The following is a 9,851-nucleotide window of genomic DNA, read 5'->3' as shown; positions in this document are numbered from 1 at the left end:
GGGCTCACAAACAAAGCAGGAGGGATCTGGGAAGGTATCCAAGGAACAGGCAACAGTGGCCTGAAGTGTGCTGATGGGTCTGTGTCCAGTACTGAGCAACTGCACTAGCTGGATCTGAAGGAATGCTGCATTTGAGTTCCCTGTGGCGCTATTTGCACGGGCAGGAGGGTTAGCCCCTCTGTCCAGGTGGGTAATTGCTTCACTTCCCCCAGGCACTTTCATTTAGGGCTGGTCTGCATGCAGGTTTTGTACTGATGCAGTAATCCGAGCACAAAGCTTATTCTCAGCGATTCACAGTTCCTACCCAATATACAGTAGAACCTCAGAGATCTGAACACCTCGGGAATGGAGGATGTTCATAACTCAGAAACATTCAGAACTCTGAACAAAACGTTATGGTTGTTTTTAAAAGTTTACAACTGAACATTGACTTAATACAGCTTTGAAACTTTACTATGCAGAAGAAAAATGCTGCTTCCCCTTTATTTTGTTAGTAGTTTACGTTTAACACACTGTATTTGCTTTGTGTGTGTGTGTGTGTGTGTGTCTGCTGCTGCCTGATTGCACAATTCCGGTTCCAAATGGGGTGTGTGGTTGACTCGTCAGTTCGTAACTCTGAGGTTCTAGTGTATTTAAATCAGCACAAACACTCTGTGCAGGCTGATTCTTCCTCACTTACTGGCCTGAAACTGTTGTGCAGCGCCGCTATGCACTTTAAACAGCTGTCACCTTCCACCACAGAGGTGGCTGCCTTTCAGTGGCAGGTAAATTGATCCCTAGATACAGTTTTCACCTTAACAGTTGCTACTTAATAATAATTCTTAAGTTGCTCCCGCTGCAGCTGTAGTGTGACAGAGGGACCTGTCTGGGTCTCTCTAGTGAGCTGCAAGGCTGGTGTTCCCTGCCCAGCTCCGATCTAACCCCTAACTACTGTCCCTGCTGCAGAAGCCAACATGTTCCTAAATAAATGCGAGGGAGAGCTGAGTGAGCTGCGGAAGAACGTGGACAGCGAGGGCACCACGCCGGAGAACACAGAGGAGGAACAGCCCAAGAAGAAACATCGCAGGAACCGCACAACCTTCACCACCTACCAGCTGCATGAGCTGGAGAGGGCCTTTGAGAAATCCCACTACCCAGACGTCTACAGCCGGGAGGAGCTGGCCATGAAAGTCAATCTGCCGGAAGTCAGAGTGCAGGTGAGGGAGGGCCAGATGAGCCTGTTACTCCTGGGCACCAGGTTAACCAATGCTGTATGCAGGAGCCTTTCACCACTAGGTCACTGGTTCAGTCCAGCTCAGTTGAATATGTGTGGAAAATTTCATGAAAATGAGAAAATTTCAGTCGTGCCTGCAATTTTCTTGTTAAAAGTTTAATTTTATTTTTAAAAGTCAATTTTCAACACACACAAAAACTTTTATGCAAAAAAACTTCAACCAGTTCTGAAAATGATGCCTTAATGTTAAATGTCTCACAAAGCCCTTTTGCAGACTTAACAAACCATAGATACTAGAATGACTCTGGCCACCACTGAAATGCAGCCAGCTCTGGGGTGAAACGCAGAAGCAGCTATTTTGCACCACACAGCAACGCCACAGGGGAGCTTAGGACAGAAAGTGAAGAAGTGTATTAAATCCCATTGAAACTGCATTTAAGGAAGCAGGCTGGAATTTAGGCCAGGCATAGGGGACAACCACCTTTGCAGGAGAAACCACAAGGGGTCTTTCAGGACCACATGTGGTCAGGAGTCAGGATCCTAGTTTCCAGGACATGGCTCATCTTTTTGAATGGGGTCTGAGCTGGGCCACAGTCGCACATTAAGTTGAGCCAGGGTTCATTGCCTCAGTCTCTGTCTCTAGGAGAGGCAGCATGCGTGGGAGAGGGAGAAGAGGAGAGACCTAGTGCACAGGCCTTCATCGCCCCCTGGGGCTTGACTCTCAGAGTGGCACTGGCCTTGCACCAGGCCTGAGGATGGCTATACACACGGCCCGTCGGCTACAGCACTACCAAGCCACCAGTGGGTGGGAGGAGGGATTAGTGTGCAGGGGGAGGGGGACCAAAGAGAGAGGGGGATGTCCAGGGGATCCATAGCCATGAACTTCACAGCAGATCCTGCTGCTCCATAAACTCAAGCCTCTAACACCTGAGCTAAAGGAGAATCTCCACGAGCTCTTAGCAGTTCAGACCCTATGACCCACAGCTGAGCAGTTCCTGTTCTTTCTAATAAGAGGCAGTGGTGTGCGCACGCAGACATTCACACACCAGCCTCAGTATCCCTGGTGCCTGGGGCCCGCCCCAGACCAATTCCATGTAAATGAAAGAGAAGGGCCGCATTTTATTTTCATCAGTAGATCTTTGTCATAACCAACATGGAAACAAGTGATTGGCTAGTAAAACACAGGGCAGAACAAGAGTTTCAGTCAATGTTTGTTCATTCCCCACAAACTCCAGCAATGGGTAAGGCGGGAATGAGGGGATCAACTAGCTCCTTATTAAGTTGGAAACCACCCTGAGTAATTAAACAAGAAAATCAATTAAAAGGTAATTAACTGCATGCTATACACGGTTATAATACATGTCTATTCCATGGCACTTTCTAAAGGATTAACAGACATATTAATAAGCATGTTCATCCAATTAAGTTTAAACCTACCACCATTTGCCTCCATGCTGGGGGATAAGATATTTTGGTATTTGATACTGATACGATCGGCGTGATTTCTAATTAAAATGTACAGCGAAATTCGGTTGATTCACTCAAAAGACCAGCCAGCCCATGGCAGATCTGTGAGTGGTATAAGTTAGCAAGAGGATGGATCTAGACTGTTCTCAGTGGTAGCTGATGACAAAACAAGGAGTAATGGTCTCAAGTTGCAGTGGGGGAGGTTTAGGTTGGATATTAGGAAAAACTTTTTCACTAGGAGGGTGGTGAAACACTGGAATGCGTTACCTAGGGAGGTGGTGAAATCTCCTTCCTTAGATATTTTTAAGGTCAGGCTTGACAAAGCCCTGGCTGGGATGATTTAGTTGGGGATGGGTTCTGCTTTGAGCAGGGGGTTGGACTAGATGACCTCCTGAAGTCCCTTCCAACCCTGATATTCTATGATTCTATTTTTGATTCTTTGACCTGTTTTTCAAAGATACAAGGGTGGCGCATTTTTCGGGTGTGTTGTTCATTGATTTTGACAACTGATGTTCAGTTTTAATTAGATATGATGAGACTTCATAGTATGGGAGCACAAAAACACTGCATCATGTAAGACAGTATAATAGCATAGACACAGCATCTCTTCATCCGTTGCTTTCACTGGTGGCTGAGTCCTGGGGGCCCAGTTGCCAAGCAGGTGTAGCTAGAGATTGAGGGGGCTGATTCGCAGGTGGTGAGGATCATATGACCATAAGAACAACAGAACAGCCACACTGGATCAGACCAAAGGTCCATCCAGCCCAGTATCCTGTCTGCTGACAGTGGCCAATGCCAGGTGCCCCAGAAAAGGGAATCATCAGTTACCATTTACACTAGTTGAAGATCTGCCCCTGGAATCGTCACTGACTAGAAACAGGAAGTGGAGCAGGCTGGTCCAAGCTGACTGAAATGCAAACTGGAAGCATTTCTGGCAGCCCATTGGTTTTGATAAACCCAAAGTGTTACTAGCAGCATGGGGAAGGACATTTTAAACACATTGATCTCTGCTGTACCTGAACTGAAAGCACTAGGAATGAGTTAGGCCCATGAGTTTGAACTAGGGCAGCCAACTTGACAATTTTTAAAAAAACAGACACTCCAGCAGGAAAGCTGGCACCTCCCCTGCCCCGCCTCTTCCCCCTCACTCTCGCCCCTGCCCCACTTCTTTGGTCACGAGTGCTTAGGGTGACCAGATGTCCCGATTTTATAGGGACAGTCCTGATATTTGGGGCTTTTTCTTATATAGGCACCTATTACCCCCCATCCCGTCCTGATTTTTCACACTTGCTGTCTTGTCTCTCTAGGAGCGCCCAGCCTTTCATGGGGGAAAGAGATATGGGACGGTGGGGAGAGTCACTGAAAGGCAATAGTGGGGAGGAGTTTCTAAGGGGTGACTTGATCCTGGTCTATAAGTCCTACACGGGGAGAAGAGTATCAGGGGGTAGCCGTGTTCGTCTGTGTCCACAAAAACAACAAGGAGTCCCGAAAGCTTATGCCCAAATAAATTTGTTAGTCATTAGGGTGCCACTGGACTCCTTGTTGTTTACGTGGGGAAAAGATCTTTGACAATAGGGGGCTTGTTAATCTGTCAGACAAAGGCAAATCATGATCCAGTGGCTGGAAGTTGAAGCGAGACAGACTCAGGCTAGAAAGAAGGTGCTAATTTTTAACAGGGAGCAACAGACCTAGGAATGTGGTGGAATCTCCATCACTCGGCGTCTTTAAATCAAGACTGGGCACTTCTTTCTTAAAGATCTGCTGTAGCTCAGTGACAAGATCTGGGCTTGATGCGGGAATCACTGGGTGAGTTTTTCTGACCTATGACATGCAGGAGGTCAGACTAGATGTTCACAATGATTCCTTCTGGCCTTCAAATCAATGACTGTGATCTAAACTAGAGGAGTTAACCTGAGACTCCCCTCTCCACACACACACACTCCCTGAGGAGGAATAACTGGCTCTGAGCAGCAGCTTTGGGGAAAAGAATCTTTTACTGAATGTCCAAATGGCCCTTTCACTGATTACCCCTATTTTTCCTCTCTAGTTCACATCATTCCTCACAGTGTTTTTTCCTTCTCTCTGCTACTTATTATTTAACTCCACAAAGTGCTTTGGGGGAAGGTTTTCAGGAAAGATGCTATACAGGATTGTGTGGCATTGTATTATCTAAATCATCCAAGAGTGACTTCCCAAACGAGGGGCCAGATCCTCCCTCAGGAGTTAAAAAATCAACAAGCCTTTGGCCTGCCTAATGATGTCAGGATTTTAAAGCCAGCAAATGTAACACAGTAATAATGTGTGGGTAGTCACAGAAACATCACTCAGAATTGACAGGTTCTGGTGCTGCTTGGATGCTAAGTATGGGAAAGAACTGGCTGGTGTGTATGTGTATGTTAGCTCTCCCTTCTACAGGTGGACTCAGAGCTGCTCAGCCGGGCGGCCTAGGCCATATATTGCAGGATTCTCCTTTAGCTCAGGTGGTAGAAAGGGGGATGTAGGGGCAGGAGACTCTGAGTTCTCTCCTCATTGCAGCCACAGAGTTCCAGGTGGCTGTTGTAGGCAGGGGTCCGACAGTCCTGGGCTGCAATGTGGAACGTTGGTGGAAGTTGGTGGGCTAGGACTGGGGCAGTTAGTCACGCTCCAGCCTCTCCTCTTGCAGGTGTGGTTTCAGAACAGACGCGCCAAGTGGAGGCGGCAAGAGAAAATGGAAGCCAGTTCGATGAAACTCCACGACACCCCCATTTTGTCCTTCAACAGGCCCCCAGTGACCGCCAACGTCGGGCCCATGAGCAACTCCTTGCCTCTGGACCCTTGGCTGACTTCCCCCATCTCCAGCGCTACCTCAGCCCACAGCATTCCAGGATTCATGGGGCCCACCCAGGCCCTGCAGCCCGCCTACGCCAGCCACTCCTTCCTCAACACTGCGCCTCCCATGGCTCAGCCCATGCAGCCCATGGCACCCACGCCGTACCAGTGCGCCACCCCCTTTGTGGACAAGTACCCTCTGGAAGACGTCGACCAGAGGAGCTCCAGCATCGCGTCCCTACGGATGAAAGCCAAGGAGCACATTCAGACCATTGATAAAACCTGGCAGCCTATTTGATTAATGATGCCCCCTCCTATCCTCCTGCAACTCTCCTGTCTCCTGCTCCCACCAGGCTGGCTACTCTGCATCCTGGGTTGCTCAGAATGGATCTTGGATGTTGGTGTTTCCCTAAGGGGACTGCCAGGCCTCCCCATGCAGCACCCTGTCTGGCTGCTACCAAACGTCCCAAGCCAGAGCTCAGCGCAGCGAGGCAGGGCAGGAATCCTCCCCACATACCGCTACATGTTAGAAGGGTCTCGGGGTTGAACTGATTGGCATCATGAGCAAGGAAGCAGACGTGGACACTAGTGAATGGGTGGCATGGCCAAGATCTTGCGTAAAGGAGACGAGTTTCCAAGAGCAACAACATGACTGTCCGAGCCAGCTCAGCTCCGTAGAACCAAAGGGACAGTTTGTGTTTCCTTTGTTTTGTTTTCAACCACAGAGAGCCAGATCCGCAGCTGGTGTCAATCACTGGCGCTACGGTGATTTGCACCAGCTGAGGGGCTGGTCCTGTCTCATCTTTCCCTAGGCACGCTTCCAGAATATCCCTTCAGGGTCAGCACATGGCAGAGGTGAGAGCAGGCAGAGGATCGAGCTCAAGGCAGGGGCAGCTCTCAGGCCTGTGTCATACACGTCAGACTAGATGATCGCAATGGTCCCTTCTAGCCTTAGCATCTATGAGATTCCATGCCTCCAGAGCCCCGTCTCTCACTCCTGGGAGTGGGTCAACATCCCCCTGTACCTGTGGCTGGCACAACCAATTGGCCAGGTCCTCTGCACTTACACCTGGACTCTCGCACAAACCTCTTGTCTGTTCAAACCCACTGTCCTCCAGCAGCCTGTAGCGACCTTCCCTGGACTTGAGGAATCATCTCAGGTTTCTCTTCCCTCAGCCCTTTGTCTTTATTGTTATTCATTTTTTATGCTGCAGATTTTAAAAAAACAAAATGAAATGATCTAGTTTCCTAGAGAACATTTTTGTTGGGTATTTTTTTTAGCTATGTCAGAGAGCGTTGCTGATTCTGCTGGTAAATGCAACTATATACATTTATGGTTGTATTCAGAGTAAACACGTACAAAAACTCAAACCCGCTCTGAAGTACGGGACCTGTTAGTTGACTCTTGATGCCAGTAATATCGGAATAATACACCACTTGTGAGTGACAACGTAAGTAGTGTATTTCATCCCAAAAGATCTCTAGTGTTCCTTACAAACTGTGTTGTATGTAGGACTCGCTTGATCCACAAATGAAGTGCAGCTACTTCTGGTGTGGACCATGGTCTGACAGCAGCATTCCGGCAAGGGAGTGCATTAGGGAGGCAGAATGTGTCAGTCTGAGCTGGAGTTTGACCAGCACCATTGTTCTTCTAAGAAATGCCAGAGGGTTTCACGTGGGAACTCAGTTTTCTGACAGTTAGTTCCATGTCTGTGCTTTGAATCATCGAAATGATGAGGCAGAAAAGTCCATTTGGGCCTTGTCTGTTTTTTCCTGCAGGAAGTTTTGCAGTTGTCTTGTCCATTCATAGAAGTCCCAAGTGCTGAAGCTCCAGTCCACACCCTTGGGAGACAATCCTGCCGTCTCCAGCAGGCCACTTTCCCTGACATTCAGCTTGATTCTGAGCGAGGACGGCCCGTTTTTCTGGTTGCTTTCGCTCTCCTTAGCTGCATTCCCATTGCATCATGCCAAGGTGCTCCCAGACCCTCTGCTTCATGCTCCTTCCAAACAGCAGGGCCAAAAGAATGCTGCCAGGCTGTTTTCAGGAGGTGATCCTGGGTACTAATTATGTATCTTATGGCAGTCCATAGAGGCTGCAGCTGAGCTCCAGGCTCCATAGTGCTAGGCGCTGTACAGACACAGAACAAAGACATGGTCCTTGCCCTTATCCAAATAGAATCTGGACTTCACAGTACATCTGCTCTGCAGCTGGGAGCGAGTCTCCCCGCCCGCCCGGGTAGACAGCCTGGCGCCAGGAGCTAGCATGCTGTATAGAGACTCCAGCTAGCCCCTTGAGCTAAGACTCAAGGCGTTGGGTGAGCTGCAGTGCCTGAGCGGCCGCCCCCACGCTGCTATTGTGAGCACGCTACCTTGAGCCTGGCTAGTGTGAGTCTGTCTACCCGGGTTGGGAATCTCGCTCCCCGCTGCAGTCTAACCATGTGTCCCCCGAGCATGGTGGCTGTGGGACCCTGGCATGGCCACCCCAGAGAAGAGTGGAGGGGCTGCAGCTTGCTCTGGTTGCAGGTTGCTCCTGAGACAGCACATGCCCTGCGGGGGAGGAGCACCAGGGCCAGTACGCAGCATCCTACATGCCAGCTGCCTGCTGGGGTCTGGGCTTGTCACCCCAATGCTCTGGCTGCCGTCCTGCTGTGCTCAGCCATGGGGAAGGGAGCGGGAGGGCAGGGGGCCGAGCAGTCCACATGGTAGAGCTGGCCCGCCCTGCACGGCAAAAATCAAGGCCATTTACACTGTCTCAGGAGCTAGGGAGAAGGATGTTCCCTACCTGACCGGGCTGGGGGCGCACACAACCCACGAGCCCTGTCAGTGACGTGGAGCAGGGTCAAGGAGGCCCAAGGCCAGGGATGGGCTGGGACCGAGGAGGGGTTGCATCCTGTGTGCTGTCTCTCCGTGTCTCTGTTCCTCATGTATTTTCCCTCCCTCTGTCTCTCTTCCTCCTACTCTTCACTTCCCTCTCTCTGTCTGATCTCTTCCTCATTCACTTCTTTACAACTTCCCCTCACTCTTTTCCTCATGCTCTTTCATCTCCTCTTCTCGGATCCAAGCTTTCTTTCTTTCTTTCTTTCTTTCTTTCTTTCTTTCTTTCTTTCTTTCTTTCTTTCTTTCTTTCTTTCTTTCTTTTGCCTTCTCCTCATCTATTGTACGTCAGGTCTAATTCCATATTCCATGCATGGGTGACCTGACACAAGTTCCCAGTAAAGTCTCTCCCAGGCTCTGGGCCGGGAGCTGGTATTGTTGAGTTTTTAACAGTCGCTGTCAGTCTCTTGTGCTTGTCAAGGGGAATCTGCTCTCCAGTCACTCTGGGGCAGCGCAGGGGGCTCAGCCTGGGGCCCTGCCTCTCCTAATTGCTCTCAAGCAGTGACTACAAGGCCACATGTTGGGTACACAAAGCTTCAGTAATTATGCTCTCCACAATGTGTGAATTTCAAAGGGACCCAGATGGAGCTGCAGAGAAAACCAGGCAGCCTTCCCAGAGCGCCATACATGGGACCAGGGAGGAGGCTGGGTGATGGCCAGCCCGTAGTTTACAGATCATTTGGGATTTCCAAGGCCTCTAGGCCCTGCCACATGGCAGGTGAGCAGGGAGCAGGCTGGTAAGCAAGGTGGCAACAGCAGAGCAGATGGTGGGTGTGTGCGCGTGCGTGCAGAGGGGAGGTTAATAGCATTTAATGCAACCAGGCCAAGGGAGTCTGTATTCTCCAGCCGGCCACCCCCATCTTCCCCAACATAGACCCCTGCTATTCCCAGACACAGGGAACCCATCCTCCTGTCTCCCCGGAGCGTAGGTCTGGCCCCATTGCCGGGGGCAAGACCCGTGACAGCCTGTCAAAGGGTGTTGCCTTGACCCTACTGCCCCAAGCAGATGGAGTCACAGTGCCTCCTGGAGCTCCCACTGGGTGCTGCAGCTCCTCGCTGTCCCGGCGGCAGGAAGCAGGGTCCTTTTCAGAACACAGTTCCCTAGACCCAGCGCAGGGGAATCTACAAGGGGTGCCCCCCCCGATGGAATCAGGTCATGCCCCTTGCCTCACCCTTGCCCGCTCATGTTACAGTCATTTCCCTGAGCTGGCCCTGCTTCTCTGCGGGTGTTCAGTGCTGTAGCGCAGGGCCCACAAGCCCCAGTCAGCCACCGAGAGACAGTCCGGAGCCAGCTCCATCCCTCGGGGCAGAAGTGGCAGGCGTGTACGTCTGCCTGGCCCCGGGCTGTGCGGGGAGCAGATCCACAAGCCAGAGCCAGCATGGAATGGGCAAAACACTGTCAATCATTGCCAGCCGGTGGGGTTGGCCAGGAGTCACAATGCTTCGTGGCTATTTTCTGCCCCAACATTGTCCAATTTTTGGGTTTGTT

The 9,851-nt window shown here is 50.5% G+C and overlaps 1 protein-coding gene across 1 annotated transcript; it reads left to right on the top strand.

Annotated features, from left to right (window-relative positions):
• Positions 1–953: 953 nt before the first annotated feature.
• LOC140903245 (retinal homeobox protein Rx1) lies at positions 954–5,786 on the top strand. The gene is made up of 2 exons (XM_073324218.1): positions 954–1,196; positions 5,343–5,786. Exons 1-2 carry the CDS (start codon positions 954–956, stop codon positions 5,784–5,786), a joined length of 687 nt encoding a protein of 228 aa, XP_073180319.1.
• The last annotated feature ends 4,065 nt before the right edge of the window (positions 5,787–9,851 follow it).

Source organism: Lepidochelys kempii, chromosome 25 (genome assembly GCF_965140285.1).
Source record: "Lepidochelys kempii isolate rLepKem1 chromosome 25, rLepKem1.hap1, whole genome shotgun sequence".
Taxonomy (NCBI): domain Eukaryota; kingdom Metazoa; phylum Chordata; order Testudines; family Cheloniidae; genus Lepidochelys; species Lepidochelys kempii.
This window is presented reverse-complemented; position numbering and strand designations above follow the sequence as displayed.

What these genes read in the sequence shown, in the direction of transcription:
- LOC140903245 (XM_073324218.1), top strand. Translation starts at nt 954, where the DNA reads ATGTTCCTAAATAAATGCGAGGGAGAGCTGAGTGAGCTGCGGAAGAAC. An exon ending in TGCCGGAAGTCAGAGTGCAG is followed by an intron (nt 1,197 to 5,342) that starts GTGAGGGAGGGC and finishes CTCCTCTTGCAG; the next exon opens with GTGTGGTTTCAGAACAGACG.